The 22,875-nt window shown below is 58.5% G+C and overlaps 1 protein-coding gene across 5 annotated transcripts; it reads right to left on the bottom strand.

The window, feature by feature from the left end:
- Positions 1 to 7,984: 7,984 nt before the first annotated feature.
- On the bottom strand, positions 7,985 to 20,950 carry CREB3L3 (cAMP responsive element binding protein 3 like 3). 5 transcript variants are annotated; one of them, XM_073324049.1, is made up of 10 exons: positions 20,809 to 20,950; positions 17,269 to 17,408; positions 16,507 to 16,804; positions 15,255 to 15,373; positions 13,459 to 13,593; positions 12,561 to 12,763; positions 12,120 to 12,188; positions 11,591 to 11,675; positions 10,669 to 10,765; positions 7,985 to 9,854 (listed from the first exon to the last, which is right to left on the bottom strand). In XM_073324049.1, the coding sequence occupies exons 2-10, from the start codon at positions 17,401 to 17,403 to the stop codon at positions 9,511 to 9,513; spliced, it is 1,485 nt and encodes a 494-aa protein (XP_073180150.1). In that variant the 5' UTR covers positions 17,404 to 17,408; positions 20,809 to 20,950; the 3' UTR covers positions 7,985 to 9,510. The 5 variants fall into 5 exon arrangements, with proteins under 5 accessions (XP_073180150.1, XP_073180149.1, XP_073180154.1 ...); XM_073324048.1 differs by having other exon boundaries at positions 17,269 to 17,405; XM_073324053.1 differs by having other exon boundaries at positions 12,561 to 12,667; positions 17,269 to 17,405.
- Positions 20,951 to 22,875: the final 1,925 nt, after the last annotated feature.

Below are 22,875 nucleotides of genomic sequence, written 5' to 3'. Positions count from 1 at the left end.
ATTGCTGCCTAACTCTCAGTGCAGATTCCAACACAGCCCCGACTCCAGGAGGGGTAAAGGGGGCTTAACACCCCCACCTTAGCCCCCCAGATCCTCACCCACTAAACGTGCTTTGGCACCCACAAGTATTCTTTGCTCCTTTCTGCCACCAAAGGCATCTGGGCATCTTCAGAAGGTAGGAGTGTCAGTTATCGTGAGCCTGCCCCGGCAGCTGCCCCAGAGCAGGAGCGGTGAGGAGAGTAAAGAGATACCGATGGATCGGCTAGGAAGGAAATGCTGCTAAGCCCTAGAGTCTTCCCTCCTGCCACGCTCACACCGAGTGCGTTCCCGCGCCCTGTAGGATGTCACTGAGATGGCCTGTGTTGGGCTACATTGTACAGTTAGGTCGACAGGAGGCAGCTTATGTCCACCTAATTATGTCAGCGTCTTCACTACAGCCTTCCTCCCACCCGTGTAAGTGCCCTACTACACCGACAGAAGAGGCGTAAGGCTTATGTCAGCGTAGTTAGGGCCAAGCCCTGTCTGTGCGCACACAGGGTCTCTTACCTTGTCTTGTCAATTTCAGGATAGGAGCCATGAAATTGACAAGTAAGCCAGGCAGCTACAGCCCAGCTGTCTCAGGGTCCCCTGGAGAGCTGGGTGGCTGGACCCGGCTCCTGGCTGGGAGCCAGGGTGAGAAGCCCCAGCAGCTCACCCTGCCCAAGAAGCCCTGGGTGGCTTCCCCCCACTCCCGGCAGGGAACACGGAGCAAAGGGGAGGGAACAACCTGCCGGGAGTCTGTGGGGCAGACGGGGTCCCAGCAGGAAGCTGCCAGGAAAGCTGATAGACCACCCTCCAGGTGAGGACACACACCACCGACCCAAGGACATGCACCACCAGTAATTACTGTGGTGGCTGTAAGTCAACCTAATATAGGTCAACTTAGGTTTGTAGTTTCAGAGTAACAGCCGTGTTAGTCTGTATTCGCAAAAAGAAAAGGAGTACTTGTGGCACCTTAGAGACTAACCAATTTATTAGAGCATAAGCTTTCGTGAGCTACAGCTCACTTCATCGGATGCATATCGTGGAAACTGCAGCAGACTTTATATATACACAGAGAATATGAACCAATACCTCCTCCCACCCCACTGTCCTGCTGGTAATAGCTTATCTAAAGTGATCATCAGGTGGGCCATTTCCAGCACAAATCCAGGTTTTCTCACCCTCCACCCCCCCACACAAATTCACTCTCCTGCTGGTGATAGCCCATCCAAAGTGACAACTCTTTACACAATGTGCATGACAATCAAGTTGGGCTATTTCCTGCACAAATCCAGGTTTTCTCACATCCCCCCCACCCCCATACACACACAAACTCACTCTCCTGCTGGTAATAGCTCATCCAAACTGACCACTCTTCAAGTTTAAATCCAAGTTAAACCAGAACATCTGGGGGGGGGGTAGGAAAAAACAAGAGGAAACAGGCTACCTTGCATAATGACTTAGCCACTCCCAGTCTCTATTTAAGCCTAAATTAATAGTATCCAATTTGCAAATGAATTCCAATTCCAGTTTCTCGCTGGAGTCTGGATTTGAAGTTTTTTTGTTGTAAGATAGCGACCTTCATGTCTGTGATTGCGTGACCAGAGAGATTGAAGTGTTCTCCGACTGGTTTATGAATGTTATAATTCTTGACATCTGATTTGTGTCCATTTATTCTTTTACGTAGAGACTGTCCAGTTTGACCAATGTACATGGCAGAGGGGCATTGCTGGCACATGATGGCATATATCACATTGGTGGATGTGCAGGTGAACGAGCCTCTGATAGTGTGGCTGATGTTATTAGGCCCTGTGATGGTGTCCCCTGAATAGATATGTGGGCACAATTGGCAACAGGCTTTGTTGCAAGGATAAGTTCCTGGGTTAGTGGTTCTGTTGTGTGGTATGTGATTGTTGGTGAGTATTTGCTTCAGGTTGCGGGGCTGTCTGTAGGCAAGGACTGGCCTGTCTCCCAAAATTTGTGAGAGTGTTGGGTCATCCTTTAGGATAGGTTGTAGATCCTTAATAATGCGTTGGAGGGGTTTTAGTTGGGGGCTGAAGGTGACGGCTCGTGGCGTTCTGTTATTTTCTTTGTTAGGCCTGTCCTGTAGTAGGTAACTTCTGGGAACTCTTCTGGCTCTATCAATCTGTTTCTTTACTTCTGCAGGTGGGTATTGTAGTTGTAAGAAAGCTTGACAGAGATCTTGTAGGTGTTTGTCTCTGTCTGAGGGGTTGGAGCAAATGCGGTTGTATCGCAGAGCTTGGCTGTAGATGATGGATCGTGTGGTTGGTCAGGGTGAAAGCTGGAGGCATGCAGGTAGGAATAGCGGTCAGTAGGTTTCCGGTATAGGGTGGTGTTTATGTGACCATTGTTTATTAGCACTGTAGTGTCCAGGAAGTGGATCTCTTGTGTGGACTGGACCAGGCTGAAGTTGGTGGTGGGATGGAAATTGTTGAAATCATGGTGGAATTCCTCAAGGGCTTCCTTTCCATGGGTCCAGATGATGAAGATGTCATCAATATAGCGCAAGTAGAGTAGGGGCTTTAGGGGACGAGAGCTGAGGAAGCGTTGTTCTAAGTCAGCCATAAAAATGTTGGCATACTGTGGGGCCATGCGGGTACCCGTAGCAGTGCCGCTGATCTGAAGGTATACATTGTCCCCAAATGTGAAGTAGTTATGGGTAAGCACAAAGTCACAAAGTTCAGCCACCAGGTTTGCCGTGACAGTATCGGGGATAGTGTTCTTGACGGCTTGTAGTCCATCTTTGTGTGGAATGTTGGTGTAGAGGGCTTCTACATCCATAGTGGCCAGGATGGTGTTATCAGGAAGATCACCGATGGACTGAAGTTTCCGCAGGAAGTCAGTGGTGTCTCGAAGGTAGCTGGGAGTGCTGGTAGCGTAGGGCCTGAGGAGGGAGTCTACATAGCCAGACAATCCTGCTGTCAGGGTGCCAATGCCTGAGATGATGGGGCGCCCAGGATTTCCAGGTTTATGGATCTTGGGTAGAAGATAGAATATCCCAGGTCGGGGTTCCAGGGGTGTGTCTGTGCGGATTTGATCTTGTGCTTTTTCAGGAAGTTTCTTGAGCAAATGCTGTAGTTGCTTTTGGTAACTCTCAGTGGGATCAGAGGGTAATGGCTTGTAGAAACTCGTGTTGGAGAGCTGCCAAGCAGCCTCTTGTTCATATTCCGACCTATTCATGATGACAACAGCACCTCCTTTGTCAGCCTTTTTGATTATGATGTCAGAGTTGTTTCTGAGGCTGTGGATGGCATTGTGTTCCGCACGGCTGAGGTTATGGGGCAAGTGATGCTGCTTTTCCACAATTTCAGCCCGTGCACATTGGCGGAAGCACTCTATGTAGAAGTCCAGTCTGCTGTCTTGACCTTCAGGAGGAGTCCACCTAGAATCCCTCTTTCTGTAGTGTTGGTAGGGAGACCTCTGTGGATTAGTATGCTGTTCAGAGGTATTTTGGAAATATTCCTTGAGTCGGAGACATCGAAAATAGGATTCTAGGTCACCACAGAACTGTATCATGTTCGTGGGGGTGGAGGGGCAGAAGGAGAGGCCCCGAGATAGAACAGCTGCTTCTGCTGGGCTAAGAGTATAGTTGGATAGGTTAACAATATTGCTAGGTGAGTTGAGGGAACCATTGCTGTGGCCCCTTGTAGCATGTAGTAGTTTAGAAAGTTTAGTGTCCTTTTTCTTTTGTAGAGAAGCAAAGTGTGCGTTGTAAATGGTTTGTCTAGTTTTAGTAAAATCCAGCCACGAGGAAGCTTGTGTGGAAGGTTGGTTTTTTATGAGAGTAGCCAGTTCTGAGAGCTCATTCTTAATCTTTCCCTGTTTGCTGTAGAGGATGTTGATCAGGTGATTCCGCAGTTTCTTTGAGAGCGTGTGGCACAAGCTGTCAGCATAGTCTGTGTGGTGTGTAGATTGTAATGGATTTTTTACCTTCAGTCCTTTTGGTACGATGTCCAAGATGTAGTGTAGACATACCTCATGAGCTTTCCCTTCAAAGGCGGCTCCATCTCACCCCCTGCCCTGTCCCCACCCCCCACTCCTCTGTCCCCGCTGGGCCGCACTCCAGCTCGCTCCCTGCAACCGGAATACGAATGAACCCCCAAAGCTTCCGCAGCTCAGAACAAAATCAGTTACTTGCAAATTGGTGCTCATTTCCGCCCCGCCCAATGGGATTGGCAGCCTCTTCCAAGCCTGGCAAAGCGTCCTTGGGCGAGGCTGTAATTTTCATCCTCAAGCCCTTCTTACCCAGTGCAGTAATTACAGCTCTGGTTTCTGGTGCATTTTAATCAGCCATCCCCCAAGCCCAAGCGTGTGAGAAGCGGCTATTGGCAGTTTTGTACAAAGAGCCCTGGCTGGATACATCCACTAGCCAGTGACGTGCATTGAAAAGGGAGCAAGCCGTGCCTGGAGTGCTTCTTCGACACGGCCCCTCTGCATTAACTCACCGCTTGGGATGTTGGCCTGCGGTCCTTACTCGGGCAAAACTTCCATTGCACTCTAGGGGAGTTATACCTGAATAAGAGCAGAGCACAAGGACCTGACCCTGGGAGCTCCTCATTATTATGCTGGTGCCAAGAAGCCCCCAACCAAGATCAGGGTCCCACTGCGCCATGCGCTGTACAAACACAGAAGAAGAGGCAGCCCTCCCCGGAAGAGCTTACAATCTCAACAGACCAAGAGGGGAAGTGACTCACCCAAGGTCAAACAGCAGCGCAGTAGCAGAGCTGGTACTAGCTCCCTGGTCTCCTGAATCCCCATCCAGTGCTCTATCCTCTGGACCGCGCTGCCCCACTGGGCGTTCCTGGAGCCTCCACAGCTCTCCTTGGCTCTGGGAGGCGCTGAGGGGGCTTGGCACCAAGCTGGATTTGCCGTCCCTTATGGCAGTGCTGGCTCTGAGTCAGCTGCTCTGCTTGGCTCCTCCTCCATCCATTTAATTTCGGGATGCAGACTGATGCCTGGGGACAACGGAGGCTGAGGACGAAAGCAAGGCTGGGCTGTGAACAAGCAGAGCCGTTCCTCTGGAGTGCAGACCTCAGGGGGCTGCCCGACTGGGAGTGTGCACACCCGGGGTACAGCAATCAGGCAGGAACGCTGCATGCGGCTCAGGGATAGCAGCCTAGACCCTCAAAGGGATTTCGGCTCCTAACGGCCATTGATCTCAGTGGAGCCTAACGACGCTTTGAGGCTCGGGACCAGATTGGGTGGAGCTCTGCTCCGCCTTCTTCCCCACTGATCCAACTTCTCTCTGCCACTCCCGTCCCGTGACTGCCCTGCTCAACTTTTGCTGCGACTTCAAGGCCAAATCCCAAGGGTCCTTACTCAGGTTTCATTCTGGCACATTCTCTTTGCTGATAAGGGAAGTTTGCCCAAGCACAGGGCTCCAGGGTCTGTCCCTTGCCACACGCAGCCACTGAAATGCAGCCACTTCTGGGGTGGGGCGGGGAGAGTGGAATCCAACTGGTTACCCCCCGGCAGGAGAGAAGGGAAATGTGAGCTAAGGACAGCAGGGTAAATCCTCTCTTTCATAACAGTGCCCAGCCCTGATTCCCTGTCTGTCAGTCATTTTCTCCCTCTCCTCCCCATGTTCTCCTGGCCTGTTTGTTCCCACCCTAGCAGGGAGAACCAGCCTCGTACTCTTCTCTCTCGATGCCAGTCAGGAGCTCAGGGTGTCTGTGGCAGACTCCATCTATCAATCAGGCATCGACGGGTAAAAGCCCCCCATAGCCATGGCATCTCACAGCCCCGCCTCACACCACTGCCACCTGGGTCCCACCCACGTTGTGGTCAGGGCCTCGCCTGGGGAATGCAGAGGAACAAGGCACTGGCCCAGCAAGGCTGAGGTCTGTCTCCAGCCAGGGCCCAGGCCTAGTGCTAGAAGGGAAGGGAAAAGCTCCTCCTAATTCAGCGGGCCCCTTGCTCAGTGCTGCATGTAATGAAGGAGATGCTGCCCCCCGAAGCAGGTGGTGAGGTTACCTGGGGAGGGAGTGCGTCTAACGCCCAGAGCAATGGGGATGGTGCTACTTCCCGGCATCGCTTTTCTAGAGCATCTCTACGCAAAGGCTCCCAAAGCACCCTGCAGCCTCCCCAGGCAGAACTCCCTCGCCCGCTGCTGGAACGCGCCCACCTCTGGGCTGCTCCGTCTGCTTCTCCAGAGGAGAGCGGAGGAATCCCTTCTTGGCCAGCGGAGCGCGATCGTGATCCAGGGTAGAAAGGGGCTGGGACGCCAGGCTTCGCTCCCTTGCAGCTGGACAAGTGGCAACACGGATACCTGGGCCCCACGTTTGTCCTCTGCTCATACTGTTCATCTTCGCCCTCCTGCGGACCCTCCTAGCCCCAGGGTGACTGGCCCCTTTACGTGCAGCGGGGGCCACACCCTATAAGCAACCCAGGAGGACCCGATTAAAGAGCAAGGTGGCAGCTGGGGCTAATCATGAGCAGAAGACAGGTGTGAATGGGGGGGCGCTTTACAAGCCATGGGGGAGGCTGAGGACAGCAAAGCGGCCCAGGGGTAAGTCTGTTGCCCTTCCCGAGCTGGAGAACCAGGGCCGGGAGGCGGGAGAGGGCTGAGGGTCGTAGACCAGCGGCGGGGCTAGTCTGCCAACCTTGGAAGGTCTCCTGCGGGGGAGGCTGGGGCGGCCGTCCTGCTGAAAGGGCAGGTGGGGACCAAGGTGGAGGCTGCACGTGGCAGAAGATGCTGGAGCAGGGGTGTGCGGGGTGGCGTGGGACTGCCCCAGACGGGGTGCACCATGCGGGGGATAAATACAGCATGAATTGGGCTTTCCAGGATGCTGGGCCATTTATGGGGTAATCAGCTGGCCCCAGGTAGGGTCCTACTGGACCCAAGAGTACTTGTGGTGGAGTCTCTAAGGGTGGGTCGACGCGGCCATTACCAGCAGAGGTGGGAAGGTCCTAGAGCTCGGGATGCAGCCCAAGGGTCTGCACCCTTCGCCCGAGCCCTGCATGCCCAAGTCAGCTGGCGCGGGCCAGCCGCAGGTGGCTGATCGCAGTGTAGACACAGCCGACAAGACCAAACCTAAGGGACCTGGAGACTGAATCTTCTGGTTGTCTCCTGGCCCTGCCCTGCCCTGCCCTGGGGCACAGAGAGGAGTCAGCCAGCAGCGGGGCTGGTTGAATGGGGGTGACTTGAACAGACGCCCTCTAGGACCGAAGGGGAAGTGCCTGCCAGTGGGCCTGCGACTCCCCCTTCTGCCCCTACCTCTGCTGAGCAGTGGTTGCATTTGTGAGGCGCACACCTGCCCAGCCCATGACCCTCCGCTGGGATTTGCAGCCAGATCTCCAGCAAGGAAAGGCCAACGCCTCCTTATTCTCACTGCCCGGCTGAACTGCGCAGGGCCCCCCCACCCCGTACCTGCCCTCTCCTCCTTCAGTCCCACGGGTCTGCCACGCCCAAGGACCCATGGGCCCTCAGCCCCCACCGTCCAGGAAGTGCTACCAGGCCCCTGCTCTGTTGTTCAGCCAGCTACAAACGTATGGTCCTGGACACATTTATCTGGCCCTGCCCGGGTATCCCTCTCCCTGCTGCTTGCCCCTCCATGGCATTAGTCTTACCCCTTGCCCTGCCCCCCGCCCAGTTCTGTGCTAGCTTCAAAGGGGACGGCGTAAAGCCATGTGGGCACTGGTGGAGCGGGCAGCCAGGCCAAGGTTTCCTCCCTGCTACAAGGGAATCCGCAGGAGGAGGGAGCCCCTGCCCCACGGTGCCCCGCCCGCCCCCCACGGGGGCTGATTTTCAGAGCCTCTGCAGCTCCCATTGACTTGGGTGCTCAGCGCGTCTGAAAATCGGGTCAGAGGGAGAGTGCAGGGGAAGCGGCCTTGCGGAGGCAGGTGGAAAGCTGCTGGCAGTCAGGTGCTGGCCTTTGGCTGTCCCAGCGTTGGCCAACCCCGCACCCCTTCCTGTTTCTACCCCGGCCAAACTCCAAAGCCCTTTCTTCCAAAATAGTTTATTAGGAGATGAAAACTCAGGCTTAAAAAAAAAAAATCCACCCCCAAACAGAGAAACACCAAATATCCCCGCTCCCTCGCTGGGCCCCCCGATGGCCATGCGGGGCCCCCCTGGAGAGAATCGTAGCGTGCGCCCCACTCTAGCCAGGGACACGGGCTTTCGCAGGCCTCCATCTGGGGAAGGGCTCTGAGACCCCAGCCAGGGTCAGTCGCCACCACCTCAGAGGTACTCCCTATACCTCCGCAGTCTCTCTCCTATGCACACACACACCCCTCCAGACGCTCCCCCTCTGCCTGGCAGCTAAGCCGGATCCCAGCCCGGGGCTGACGGGGCCTGGTGCATCGCAGCTGCCAGGCGCGGTCAGTTCCGCTTCGCCGAACTCGGGTGCGAGCTCTTGGCTCCTGAGGGGTTGTGCCCCGCACCCCAGCCCCGGCTGTGCCTGGCCATTTCAACTCCCCACCCGCTCCCTGTGCCCCGGGAGAGGCAGCGCTAAGAGCAGGCAGAGCTCGAGCCCCATCTCGCTTGCATCCCAGCCCCCTAGCCAGTGTCCCCGGGGCCTTCCTGGAGTATTAACCAGCTTATGACCGGGCGACGCTTTCCCTGCACACGCTGGGGAGAGCAACCCGTGGTTTTCCAGCCCTTCCCCTGCCCTTTTCACAAGGGGCCCCAGCTCCCCCTGGCGCCTCTCTCTGACAGGATCAAATCCCTTTTGGAAACCACATGGTCCCCTTCCCCTCTGCCTCGGGATCACCCTCCTCCCCCCAGCCGCTCCAGGCTGCGCCAGCTGCCAGCAAAGTGGAGCTGCTGGGAGGCCTGCAGGGAGGCCTGGTTTCTGCCTACCTCCCCAGGCCTTCGAGGTGATTTTTGGGCTAGGCACCCAGAAGCCACGGGCTGTGGGGCCGGGAGGGGAACGACCCATCCCTTTCCACGGAGCAGCTTGGCCCCGGCCGCTCTGTGCAGGTCCCCACCTTCCCTCCCCACGCCGAGGGAGGACAGAGAAGAGACACAAATATTGAGCAGGGGCTGGGGGTGGACGGGTGCCGCTGGGATAAGTGTCTGCAGTCCCAGACAGGCGGAAAGGGGAAATGTCAGACAATTAGCAGGGAAACCTCCCAGCCCATGGAATCTACAGGGGACCGGGCGGGAGCCCCACGCTTAGGCAGGGACCGTGCCCCAGCCCGGGGGGGTGGAAGGCTGGATGGGGCCGGATAGCCTTGTTCCCCTGCAGCCCTGCGCTGGGTGAAACAGCAGCTGCCCAGGGGCCAGGCTCCCCTCCCAGACGAATGCTGGAGCCTCCAAGGAGCCAGATGCTCCCCCTCTTTTTACCCCCCCTTCTCTCTCACTCTTTCATCACGCGCACTCTGCCCCATCCCCACCCCGGGCAGGCCACCGAGGGCAGCACTCCCGTCAGTACCCCCCGCCTGGGGTCCTGGCCAGCGGCTCCCGGCGCTCCCGCTCACGACTGAGCTCCGTGGCTGGCCAGGCGTGGGGGAGACGGCGGGGGGCGTTCACAGCTCCTCGGCCGGCTCCAGCCGCACCTGGCTGGGCTGGCTGGGCTCTGTCCAGGCCAGTGAGGCCGCAATGGGGCCATCGTGACTGAGCGCCTCCAAGTCCGAGTGTCCGTCCTGCGGCAGGGCCCCCGTCCCGTTGGCTGGCGGAGCCTCTGCCCGGGGCCTGGCGAGCACGTGGCTGCCGAGGAATTTGCGGAGGACTCCCTGGGGCTCGCTCTGGGCCTCGCCGGCGTACTCCGTCCACACGGGCTTCTCCGGCTCCTTGGGGCTCTCGGCGCCATCCTTCATCAGGGCGTAGACCACCCGGGAGGAGGCATCGTTATGGAGAGACCTGGAAAACACTGCCACGGGGTGGCGGAGGGGGCACAAGCCTGATCAGTGGGGCGTCTCCCAGTGCTAGCCACCCAGCACCATTCAGCAGGACCCCTCCCACCCACCGCCCTTCCCCCACAAGTTGTGAGAATCATGCTGCACCCGATCGTTCTTTACGGGGCACGGAAAGTGCTCCACCCAGCACTACCATGCAGCCACCTCTGGGGTGGAACCGGACAGCTGCGTAATAGCGTACGGCAATGCTGCCCCAGGATCGCGCTCCCCCGGTGCTGAAATGCAGCCACCTCTGGGGTGGGATGCAGCGACTGTGTAATAGCTCGCAGCAACGCCGCAGTGCTCTGCGGCGCCAGGAATGAAACAGAACCAATGTCTAGTCAAAACTCCATGGGGCAGTTAGGAAGGCAGGGTTACCCAGGTTGGCATTCAGACTGGACACTGCAAAAAAACCAAGTGCCAGGAGAATTTTAATTAAAGACGTCAGATTCCCAGTCCAGCTCCTGAATGGCGGGGTCAGGGGTACTGCCTGTGGACAAGGGCTTAACTTCAGCCCTGCTTACCCCTCCACCGATGTTGTCTCACATCACTATCCTCCTGCTGTTACATACTGAGAAACTGAGGCACGGACCTCGGGACAGTGCCTTGGTCACTCAGCGAGTCTTGGCAGAGCTGGGCTTGAAAACTGGCTGTCCTGTCTCCCAGACCTTAACCGCAACACCATCTGTTGCAAGTAGGTGTGTGCAGGACCCCTCAGCTCCCAGGGAGCAGCCGGCATGTTGTGGACCCCTGGACTCCCACTGCATTCTGTATATTACCAGCACATACCTCTCACCGGCCCAAAGTCACCTTCCGGCTCCGCTTTACTGGGGGCGAAGGGGCTGATGGAGGGGAAGATGATCAGGGCGAAGGAGAGCAGCAGCACCTGCGAGCCGGAGGGAGAGAGATGTCAGCTGCCCCCCCCCCGATAGCCACAGTCTCCTGGGCCCCCCGTCTGTGGGTTGGGGGGCAAGAGGAGGGGAATGTGGGTACCAGCCAGGGGACCTCAACTTCCCTAGGGACACTGGGAGCAGGTCATGGGTCTGTGTCTGTCTGTTTCCATCCTCATTCGTACCCCAATGTCTGCCTGTCTGTCCATCCCCATCCTCTGTCTATCCATCCATACCCCTATCTGTTCATCCATCCATCCTCACTCATACCCTGTCTGTCTAGCTATACATCTCCATTTGTACCCCTCTGTCTCCCTGTCCGTCTATCCATCCCCATTCATACTCATTGGTCTGTCGTCCAGCCATCCATCCCCATTCATACCTCTCTGTCTGCCTCTCTCTCTTTCTATCCCCATTCATCCCACGTCCGTCTGACTCTGTCGGGCCCCACACACTCTCTGATGTGTGTCTGTCGGCCTGTCCGTCTACCCTTCCTTGCCTGTGCCCATTCCCGTGGTGTCGGAGCGCCATCCTGTGGCCAGCAGCAATGGGGGAGAGCGAAGCTCCATGGAGCCAGACCGTGAGAAAGCCCCACCCCCAACACGGAGGCAATGGCAGAGCTGGGGGTGCCGAGCCGGACCCCTCCACGGGAATAGGGGTCTCGTGGCTACATGGAGGCAGTGGGTGGAAGGGAGACGGATGGGGCCCAGGAGGTCTTGCCCAGCAGAGCCCCCTCCTCCCCCACTCCCCTAAAGCTAGGCCCAGCCCCCGTTGGGGGCATCTGCAGAGAAGGGAGCAAAGGGCAAGAGATCTCCACGCACCGCGATGCAGGTCCCCGTCTGGGCGGCTTTGTTAGTCGACTGCACCACGAGGGTCTGGAGTTTCCTCAGCTGCTCCAGGAGGGACCTGGACGCGGAAAAGACCCGGTCAGAGGCAGGCGCTGAATGTGGGGGGCACTGCCCCCGTGGGGTGCAGCCTGGACCCCCCAGGGGCAGACCCATCCCTCAGGGCACTTGGAACTAGAGAGCGGCCTGGACCAAAGCCCCCGACGCAAATGGCACCTGCCCCACGCTGCCAGGCACCGGGGGGGCGGCAGGGCTGAAGTGGGCGACTTGGGCCCATCCCTGTTTGCAGCCCCAGGGACGAGTGTAGGGACCCAGCCTGCCCCTGATGGCCGAGGCAGGTCTCCAGGGGGGCTCTGGGTAGCTTTCACTTCCAGGGATGCGGAGGCCTCCCCCGGGCTCTCTGGGGCTCTGTTTTGCAGCCGGATCACCCGGTTATTCAGGTTAAGGGGGGGACAGGCAGCGCCCCCATCCCCCCCGGCAGCAGGGAGCTGGGGGCCGGACTCACGAGTTCTGCTTCTCCAGGTGCAGCACCTTCCTTTGCAGTTCCTGGTTCTGCGCCGTGCAGGCCGACATCCTGGGGGGAGAACCGGGAGGCGGCGTGAGCCGGTGGGGGGCTGAGCCGGGAACGGGGGAGGGGGGGCGGAGATGGGGCGTGGGGAAGCAGGGCTGAGATAGGAACTGGGCTGGGGGGCACAGATGGCACCGCACAGGGCAGGGCTGGATGGGAACGAGGGAGGGGCATGAAGCAGGTTCCCGTCTCTCTAGAGAGCGGGCCCGAGCCTGCACCGCCAACATCCCAGCCCAGGGGCTTTTTGCCCCCGTGGCCCAGCAGTAAATGACTGCGTGAGGTGCAGGGCACAGGGGATCGGGGTCCAGAGACAGCCGGTGCCAGCCTGAGGCAGGCAGCTCCTGCTCTGAGGTGTGGAGCGAGCGGCTGGGGTCTCACCGGCTTTCCAGCCCGTCGATATACTCCTTCTTCTTCTTCCGGCTTTCCTGAGCCGACTGCTTATTGCGGATCTTCCTCCGGATCTTCTTCAGCACCCGCTCCTCATACTGCCGGAGAGAAGGGCAGAGCCCAGACCACGGCGGTGGGGGTGGGACTCCCTGATTGGGGTCCTTCCCAGCCCCACAGCCCGTCACCCTGTGGCCCTGGAGAATAGATACTACTGTGTGCCTCTCGCTGGGGGTGCTGGAATGCTCTGCAGGGAGCAGTTACCTGACCCTCCACCAAGATGGGAAACTGAGGCACCAAGAGGGGAGGAGACTTGCTTAAGGCCCCCCAGTGGCTAGGACCCAGGAGTTCTGACTCCTCGTGCTGGGCTCTAATCAAACCCCCACAGCTGAGATGGCCTAGCGGGGAGGACAGGTTCTGGGGATTGCGAACAAGCCGGCCCCGCCGCTCTCCCTCCCCTAACCCCCCAGGGCTGATCTCCCCTGTGTGAACAACCCGCTTCCCCCAGGGCCTAGGCATCCACCAAGACCTGTCCTACAACCCACCCCCACGGCCCATTCCCTCACCACCACCACCCCCGCCGCCAGGCTCCTCCACTCCCCCGGGCCCTCGCTGGGGTCCAATTCAACCCTGGGGCAAGTGGGTACCAGCACACGGCTGGAGTCGGTGGCACTGCCGTGGCCTACGCCAGGCCTGGATTTGGTCCAGGAGCTAACAGCAGGCCAGAACCCGCGGCTGAGTCCACAATGAGCCCAACAGGGACCCCCGCCCCATGGGCCCTCCATGCCCCCCACCCCTCTACGCCGACCCAGCTGGCTCTCCAGGCACAGGAAGGATACGGCTCAGCTGTAACGGTGACCCAGGGGGATCCCGTCCCTTGGCCTCTCCTTACCTTGGTGAGGGGCAGCTGGGTGGGCAGCGTGACCCCCTCCTTGGCCAGCAGCTTCTTCTCGTCCTCCGTCAGCGCCAGCTCCTGGCAGTGCCCCGGACCTTGTCTCAGCAGCGCTGGGGTCATCAGCTGCTGCTGCTGCGTGAGTGGAACCAATGTGGGACCCGCTGGAAGCGCCTGGCCCCCCACCCCCGCTCTGCTCCGAGAGCCCGGCCACAAGGCCAGCCCCCAGCTGGGGGGACCATCCCAGGGGGCAGGGCGAGCCCACCTGACCCCTCTGCAGACCTCCAAGTGAACCAGAGATTTGGGGAGGGTCAGAAAAGTCCAAGGCTGCAGGGTGAGGATTGAGGGGCATTGGCAGGGCTGGGGGGTGGGCTGGACTAGCTGGGGACAGGGCTGCAGGGTGAGGATTGAGGGGCATTGGCAGGGCTGGGGGGTGGGCTGGAATAGCTGGGGACAGGGCTGCAGGGTGAGGATTGAGGGGCATTGGCAGGGCTGGGGGGCGGGGGCAGACCTGGACTAGCTGGGGACAGGGCTGCAGGGTGAGGATTGAGGGGCATTGGCAGGGCTGGGGGGTGGGCTGGACTAGCTGGGGACAGGGCTGCAGGGTCAGGATTGAGGGGCATTGGCAGGGCTGGGGGGGACGGGCCTGGAATAGCAGAGATATGATGAGAAAGGACTCAAGTCCTCGGGCACTGCCCCCAGGGGAGGAAGCTTTTCACAGTCCCGGCTTGCCCTCTGCCCAGCCCCAACGAGGGTTATCTACGCCCAACTTTCAAACCCCTAATTAACACGGTTGACCCAGTTCACCATTGCCCTGCAGCTCCTGCTGTCATGTCCAACAGGGCCCAGGGGCTGGAAAACGCCCCACGCTGCTCTGGGGACATTTTACATCCCTTTGCACGGGTGCAAGTGACTGCACAAGGTGCAGGGCAAGAGAGAATTGGGCTCTTTGGGCCTGACCTCCTGTAAGCCAGTAATTACAGAGCAAATGGGGAAGGATGGATGGATGTGGACAGGTGGATGGAAACAGAGAGGTTGGAGAGGATGGATGGAAACTGGGTGGGGATGGATGGATGGAGGATATAGAGAGGTGGATGGATGGATACAGTGAGATTGGGGAGGATGGATGGTTGGATAGTGGGTGGGGATGGGTGGACAGATGGATGGATGGAGGGTGGATGGGAATGGATGGATGGATGGACGGGGGGATGGATGGATAGTGGGTGGAGACAGGTAGACAGATGGATGGATGGATGGACATGGGGACAGGTGGATGGATGCAGGGATGGATAGTGGGTGAGGATGGGAGGATGGATGGACAGGGGGATGGATGGATAGTGGGTGGGGATGGGTGGATAGGTGAATGGATAGAGAGTGGATGGGAATGGATAGATGGATGGACAGGGGGACAGGTGAATGGATGGAGGATGGATAGTGGGTGGGGATGGATGGATGGATGGATGGATGGACAGACGGGGGACAGGTGGATGGATGGGGGGATGGATAGTGGGTGGGGATGGGTGGACAAGTGGATGGATGGAGAGTGGATGGGAATGGATGGATGGACAGGGGGATGGATGGATAGTGGGTGGGGACGGGTGGACAGATGGATGGATGGACGGACAAGGGGACAGGTGGATGGATGGGGGGATGGATAGTGGGTGGGGATGGAGGGATGGATGGATGGATAGTGGGTGGGGACAGGTGGACAGGTGGATGGATGGATGAACGGACGGGGGACAGGTGGATGGATGGAGAGTGCCTGGGGATGGGCAGGTGGAATGCAAGGCCCTCACCATCTCACAGCTGCTGGACAGCAGCAGGTCCTTCACCGTCAGGGTGCAGGAAGCTGCGATCTGAGTGGGAGCAGGCAGGTCGTGACTCTTCTCCAAGAAAAACCCAGGATTCCACATGTCTGGGAGGAAGGACACGGGGCGACGTGGGGTCAGTGTGATCGGTGCCCTGGGCCAGCCGACCGGCGTCCTGGTTGGGGCGTCAGTCCTGCTGTCCGGGCCCCAATCCCCTCCACCCCTTGCAGGACTCCCCCTCGCTCCCTCTCGTCTGCTGCCGGGCCCCTTGCTGGGCCTGCCGCCCGGGCTCCTGCCGCGCCCCGTGGGAGCGAGTCACCACACGACACGCAGGGGAGGGAGCATCGGGCCCCGAGTGAGGAGCTGAGCCCGGGACTTGGGGGGCTCCAGCTGCCAGACCCCCACCCCCAGCTCCCCCCAACCTGCTCTGGCCGCAGGTTCCCCGCTGTGCTGCGACCAGCGGGATTTACCGCCATCTGCTGGCGACTCGCGGTGCTACCGGGAAGATCCACCCGCGCCGCAGTTCCACGGACGGGCTTGTGCGCTCGGGAAGGGGAGCTCAGGCCGCGCTGCGTGCACACCCGTCTGGGCCCCCCCCGGTGCACGACCCCCCCCCAGCCCTGCACCCCGGGCTCCCCACTGACCCCCCCAGCTCTGCACCCTGGGATCCCCACTGAGCCCCCCCCAGCTCAGGCCCCACTGCGTGCACACCCGTCTGGGCCCCCCCCGGTGCACGACCCCCCCCCAGCCCTGCACCCCGGGCTCCCCGCTGACCCCCCCCAGCTCTGCACCCTGGGATCCCCACTGAGCCCCCCCCAGCTCAGGCCCCACTGCGTGCACACCCATCTGGGCCCCCCCCGGTGCACGACCCCCCCCAGCCCTGCACCCCGGGCTCCCCGCTGACCCCCCCCAGCTCTGCACCCTGGGATCCCCACTGAGCGCCCCTCCCTCATCTCATGCCCCACTGCGTGCACACCTGTCTGGGCCCCCCCCGGGGCACGACCCCCCCCGCCCTGCACCCCGGGCTCCCCACTGACCCCCCCAGCTCTGCACTCTGGGATCCCCACTGAGCCCCCCCCAGCTCAGCCCCCGGTGCAGGACTCCCCCCAGCCCTGCACCCCGGGCTCCCCACTGACCCCCCCAGCTCCCTTCACCCTGGGCTCCCCACTGAACCCCCCCAGCTCTGCACCCCGGGCTCCCCACTGAGTCCCCCCAGCTCCAGCTCCACCCCTGAACTCACCAAGGTCTATGGAGACTTCAGCCTCCCGCACGTCAGCCCCAGGCAGGCTGGGAGCAGGCTGGGCCCGGGAGGACTCCCGGTAGGGGTACGCCGGCTCGCCGGGCCCCGCATCCGAGTAGCCCTCCGGGCTGCCTGTGGGCACGTAGTGCTGGGGGCTGTCGAGCTGGTCCGAGTTCGGGTCCTCAGAGATGCCGCTGTCACTGGCTGCAGGGGACCAGGTCGGGGAGTCGGAGCAGGAGTCCCCCGAGCCCAGGATGGAGTTGAGGAAATCCTCGTTTTCCTGGGCACCGGGCAGCTGCTGGAGATGAGACGGAAATGGGCCCAGGAGACGAGTCACCCACGGGAGGGGGAAGCCTGGCATGGATGGAGGGCATCGGGCTGCCCATGGCCACGCCCTGCCAGAGCGTGAGCCAGCCTGGGACGAGGGTGGGGCCGGGACTAGGACTCTTGGCACTAGTGCATGGGTGGGGTTCCCCGTGCACCAGGGTGGGAGGGGCTCCTGGCACTAGTACATGGGGTGGGGACCCCAGTGCACCCAAGGGAGGGGGTGGGGACCCTAGTGCATCCAGGGGAGAGGGTGGGGTGGGCCTCCCTCCCAGCACTAGTGGTCTGCACTGGTCTGATTGGTCAGTGACTTGTTGGCCTCCCAGGCAGAGGGGTCCCTGGGGAACCCCGGGTCAGGAGCCAGGGCCAGTGTTCCCCTTGTTAGCACTGCGAGCCCCGTGCCCCTGCCTCCCGCAACTCTGGGGGAGGGGAACTCACACTCTGCTCTGGCCCAGGCCAGCTGGCCGAGCGGCCCCCGAACTCCACGTTCCGGAGGATCCCGTCCTGGCGGTCAAAGAGCAGGTCCAGCAGCTCCAGGCCGTTGAGGCTGCCCATCTGGCAGCTGGAGGCCATGTCTGCTGGGGGAGAGATGGCACCGTATGGCCAGGCCAGCTCCCTGGGCACCCCGGGGTGCAGAGCTGGGATGGACTCAGCGGAGAGCTTGGGGAGCAGAGACCTGGGGGGGGGGGGGGCTCAGTGGGGAGCTCGGGGATATAGTGAGAGCTGGGACAGGAGGGGGAATCCCTCCTGCCCTGCCTGCCCTGGGGAACCATCTTCCCACCCCAGCTCCTCTTCTCTTGCCTGGCACGTGCTGTGTCCCCCCCCAGCCTTGGGATGGGGATTCCCTCCCCCCGCCAGCCCTGCCCCCAGGCCCAGAAGTGGGGGCGGAGTCCCGAGGGAGTGGGGAGCGTTCTGGTTCTTTCCCCTCCCCTCAGCATTGGCCAGGGAGCCTCACCAGGCCTCTGCGGCTGGGTTTATTGCCGCTTCCTAGAATCTCCCCCCCCCGCCCGTCCCACCCCCGCCCCTGCCCCCGCCCCCGCCCAGCCTGACCGGAGCCACATTTACTGCTGGACTCTGAACCTCCAGCTTTTCTCGCCATCTGAATCCCTGCGACTGCCCTGGCTGCCTCCAGCAGCGCCTCCAGCTGGATGGGAATAACATTACAGTGCTTCCCCAGCATAGCGTAGGCAGGGGCTGGCCCTGGGTGGCTCCCTTGGGGCCCACGCTTAGGGAAAGAGAGGCCACTATTTCCCAAGGGGGGAGGAGTGATTCTGGGGGGCTGACTTAGGTCACCATAAAGGGGGCTGCTTTTCACCCACCCCTCTGACTGTCAGGCCCTTTAAAGTGTCTCAGGTAGGGCACCCAAAGTTGGTAGTCACTGCTGAAAATCTTGGCTGTTGTGTAGACACAAAGAAGTGGCCGGGGGGGGGGGGTGTCTTTGTGTGTGTGTGTGCATATGTGTGCACCAGTACCCTCTAATGGAGGAAATCCAAACACCTGACCTGTGTTTCATAGCCCCTATACTGCCAGCACCGAAGGGAGATTCTCCATTAGCTTAAGAGACAGGAACTGTCATTGCACAGCCAAGTTCTCTCCCCGTTGCTATGCTGGAGTTCCCAGGGGCTGTGGGGAGCATTGCAGGGACATCCAATAAGTCCTAAGTGGCTATGGTCTATTCTCTTGCTTTGCACCACTCTGTTGGGCAGGGGTTGGCATTTTGATAGCTTTAAGCCTCTCCACTACCCCTGTCTCTGCCATGCAGGAGGGAGGCCCCTGGGCCAAGCTGGTGACTAATAAAGGTCCCTCCAAACTGCTCCAAGCATGGGGGCTTCACCCTGTGGGATCCCCGGAGATCAGCTATTCTCCATACAGCGAGTCTCTGGAAATGGGCAGATGCCAGACTCCCTCCTGCGCATGCCAATCCCCCTTGCTGAGCCCCTGGAGACGAGAAGATGGTGCTGGCAAGCCCCCAAAGGCTGGTTGTCAGGAGGCACCACTGACTTAGAGGACGGGACCGTCCCAGCCGCGGGGAGAAGGCCCTTGGCTGGAGAGAAGTGTCCAAAGCACCCAAACTTGGCTGGGCTCTGAGAGGCAAAGCAAGAGGCCCTGAAACCTGGAGCACCTTTGCCACATCCCAGGCCACGGCTTGCACTGGTAGGATGGTCCTCGGCCTGCCGAGCCCTTTCTGGTGGCCCCTGAGGCTGCCAGAGCAGATGGAGACGGACAGAGGAATGGGAGGTGTTAGCGGCTGGCTTTGGGAGGTTAAGAGGAGAGGGGACTGGGCAGCGGAAGAAGGGGAAGGAATGAGCCAGAGGCCCAGGGCTGTGTGATGGGCTCAGTTGGTGCCCATCTGAAATAATGAGCAACTAATTGTTTCCTGGCAACCAGGAACCTCTGAGCTGACCCCAGCCTGGGACTCACTCCACAGCTACAGAACTGGGGTGATTTTGTGGCTGTAAATTTTCTCTTGCCCCATAGCGTGGCCCTCCACAGGGTTCTGGGGCTGCCCGCAGGGTGCACAGGAGGTGAGATCAAGTTGAGTGCCTCTCAGCTGACACCCCCGCCTCCACAGAGAGCCAGAAAACAGCTACTTGACTTTGGGTCCGTCCCCCTCCAGGGGCAGGAGCTGGCTGACCTGCGGGAGGGGACAGCAGATGTGAAACTGATCTTACGCTTGATTTTAGCCAAATCTGCCCCTAACTTGGGCTCTCATTTCCCTGGTGCAAATCCAGAGCTGAGGGGGCTGCCTCTGCGTTCGCTTGTGTCGTACACCGGGAGGAATCTGAAATGGGTGGAATTGCACCTGTACAGGGCTAGCACAGGGCCAAGGAGGATCAGGCGCACTGCAGAGCTCCTCCCAGTCTACCCCAGCCTAAAGCAAACCGTGGCCCGTTAATTCTTTATTTCTGCAAACGCAGCCCTTGGGCTCCGTAGTAACGGCGATGATGTTTTTCCTTCCAAACGTTTTTCCGATGCCAAACAGCTTTCCCTTGGGAAAGGGCCAATTTTGAAGAAATTTGGGGGCCTTTGTTGAAAAACCTGAAAACCTTTCCCTCTTCAGCCACTGAATCATTTTGCTTGGCCACAAACCCAACGGTTTTGGTTGGAGTTTGGCTGGCCAAAAATGTTTCAGTTTGGCGCAAACTTCGGACAGCAAATCTTGACAAACTCTTGTTTTGTTTTCATTGAAATCTTTTGCGGGTACCCAAAAAATCAGTTCCCAGCCAGGTTTCAGAGGAGCAGCCGTGTTAGTCTGTATTCGCAAAAAGAACAGGAGGACTTGTGGCATCTTAGAGACTAACAAATTTATTTGAGCATAAGCTTTCGTGAGCTACAGCTCACTTCATTGGATGCCAGCCAGGCGCGTTCTGTCGCTACGAGGTCAGATTTTCAAAAGAGCTCAGCTCTCGTCGAGGTACTTAAATTCAGGACAGATATTTCAGATCTTAACCCCCAGCTGCCCCTGTTTGCTACAAAGGGCCAGCTGAGCTCTTGTGAAAATCTAGATACTTAGCTGGGGGCCCAAATGGAGAGTGGTGATAATTCATTTGTATCATACCACCTACGACCCATTTGTTGTGAAAATTCTGGCCCTAAGAAACAAACAGGTACCAGTTAATCACATTTTATAGGTGTCAGACGAATATTCAGTGACTGGATCTGGACTCAATGCTTACAGTGGAGATGCCAAATACCAATGTTTGATGGCAAGTTCGAAAAATATAATGGAAAAAACCCCACCCCAATCTGAGGCCGACCTTCTAAGGTAGCTGCTTGAGTCTGGGTGGGAAGTTGCTAATTAATACGCTATTAACAGCAATCGGTTGTTATTAAATCACTTTTTGGCCAGTGGATTGCTCTGTCCCCATGTCCCGACCTTTGTCCTGTTGTTTGTGCTGCACTGATAGCCAGACGTAGGGCTGCTAGGAAAAGACACCGAAAGGACAGATTTCTGGAGGAATTAGCTCATGAACTCACCTTTGTCTATAGCCAAGTCCCACTCCAAGGGCCTCTGCTGATGTGAACTGGGGGTTCCCGGCAAACCCCTGGAAGTGCTGGTGGCTGGGATGTGTCTTTTCTCTCTCTCTGCTTCTCCCCAAAGCTTCTTTCACTCAGTGGCAAAGTTTAAACTCCAACCGAGCAGAAATAAGGTCAAAGATTGCAAAACCCTCCCCAGTTCTGATTGGACAGCGGGGCGAAGGGCTCTGTGCTGATTGACAGCTAGAGGGGAGCGGTAATGGCTGGGGGGAGCTGGGTAACTATTACCAAGATGTTTCTGTTGTTCTCCAAGCCGGGGTGGGCACTGGGCCCGGCAGTGCAAAGTCCCAGCCCGCTCCATCTCTCTGTGAACTCTCACCCACTTTCAGGAACGATTTCCCTTTTGCTAGACCAACGCATCAGCACTAAACACATTTTCTGGGTGTCAGAAATAATCCTGGGGCATTTGGAAGACGTTGTCTTGGACTCGTGCCCTTATCTTATCCCGTATCATAAACATGTTGAGCTGCCTTTCTGGCCTTCTGAGGCCAGGGCACAGGGCAGGACACCTGGAGTCCTAGGTTCTACCCCCAGTTCTGGCCCTGACTTGCTGTGTGACATTGGTCCAAGTCACCGAACCTCCGTGCCTTGGTTTCCCCACCTGTGAAATGGGGATAATGGTACTTACCTTCTTAAGCACTTTGCGATCGATGGATGTAAACCTCTAAGGAGTAGAAGGTTATTATCGTGCTTTGTCTTCTTTCTCCCTCAGTGGGCAAAATTCCCATATGGTACCAGGTGATGGAATGCGTGGAACTAACGTCCTGGGGTCTGACCTGGCTCTCTCTTCTACTGCCTGGACATTGACTTTAATGGAGTCACTTCGGATTTACACCAGCATCAGTGACAGCACAATCAGGCCTCTTGTATATGGGACGATACCTGTTCTCCCCAGTAATTCAGTGGCTGAGCTTACCATGTTGCCCAGATACTAAGGTGATGGTCACATTGGAAATCAGAGGAGACAGGCCACACGTCCTGAACTTCATAGAGCAGTCTGTTTTTTGATGGGTCTGTTCCATGTCTGTCCTGAGGCCGGTTTTGTTCAACTTCTTCATTAATGATCTGGAGGATGGGATGGATTGCACCCTCACCAAGTTTGCGGATGCCACTAAGCTGCAGGGAGAGGTAGATACGCTGGAGGGGAGGGATAGGATACAGAGGGACCTAGACAAATTGGAGGTTTGGGCCAAAAGAAATCTGATGAGGTTCACCAAGGACAAGTGCAGAGTCCTGTGCTTAGGACAGAAGAATCCCATGAACTGCTATGGATTGGGGACCGACTGGCTAAGCAGCAGTTCTGCAGAAAAGGACCTGGGGGTTACAGTGGACGAGAAGCCGGATATGAGTTTGCAGTGTGCCCGTGTTGCCAAGAAGGCTAACGGCATATTGGGTTGCATTAGTAGGAGCATTGCCAACAGCTCGAGGGAAGTGATTATTCCCCTCTATTCGGCACTGGTGAGGCCACAACTGGAGTATTGCATCCAGTTTTCAGCCCCCCTCTACAGAAGGGATGTGGACAAACTGGAGAGAGTCCAGCGGAGGACAATGAAAATGATCAGGGGGTTGGGGCACATGACTTACGAGGAGAGGCTGAGGGAAGTGGGCTTATTTAGTCTGCAGAAGAGAAGAGTGAGGAGGGATTTGATAGCAGCCTTCAGCTACCTGACGGGGGGTTCCAAAGAGGATGGAGCTCGGCTGTCCTCAGTGGTGGTAGATGACAGAACAAGGAGCAATGGTCTCAAGTTGCAGTGGGGGAGGTCTAGGTTGGATATTAGGAAACAGTCTGTCACTAGGAGGGTGGTGATGCACTGGAATGGGTTCCCTAGGGAGGTGGTGGAATCTCCAACCTCAGAGGTTTTTAAGGCCGGGCTTGACAAAGTCACATGGCTGGGATGATTTAGTTGGGGATTGGTCCTGCTGTGAGCAGGGGTTGGACTAGATGCTCTCTTCCAATCCTAATCTTCTATGATTCTATGGAGATGAGCAGGGTGTTGAGGCTGGCCG

The sequence above is a fragment of the Lepidochelys kempii genome, chromosome 25 (genome assembly GCF_965140285.1).
Source record: "Lepidochelys kempii isolate rLepKem1 chromosome 25, rLepKem1.hap1, whole genome shotgun sequence".
Classification (NCBI taxonomy): Eukaryota; Metazoa; Chordata; order Testudines; family Cheloniidae; genus Lepidochelys; species Lepidochelys kempii.
This window is presented reverse-complemented; position numbering and strand designations above follow the sequence as displayed.

Excerpts from the sequence above, each read along its gene's own strand:
- CREB3L3 (XM_073324049.1), bottom strand. The coding sequence starts at position 17,403 with ATGGCCTCCAGCTGCCAGATGGGCAGCCTCAACGGCCTGGAGCTGCTG. Across the intron at positions 15,374-16,506 it reads TGAAGTCTCCATAGACCTTG|ACATGTGGAATCCTGGGTTT; the intron begins GTGAGTTCAGGG and ends CCTTCCTCCCAG. Across the intron at positions 9,855-10,668 it reads TGACTTTGGGCCGGTGAGAG|TGTTTTCCAGGTCTCTCCAT; the intron begins GTATGTGCTGGT and ends ACCCCGTGGCAG.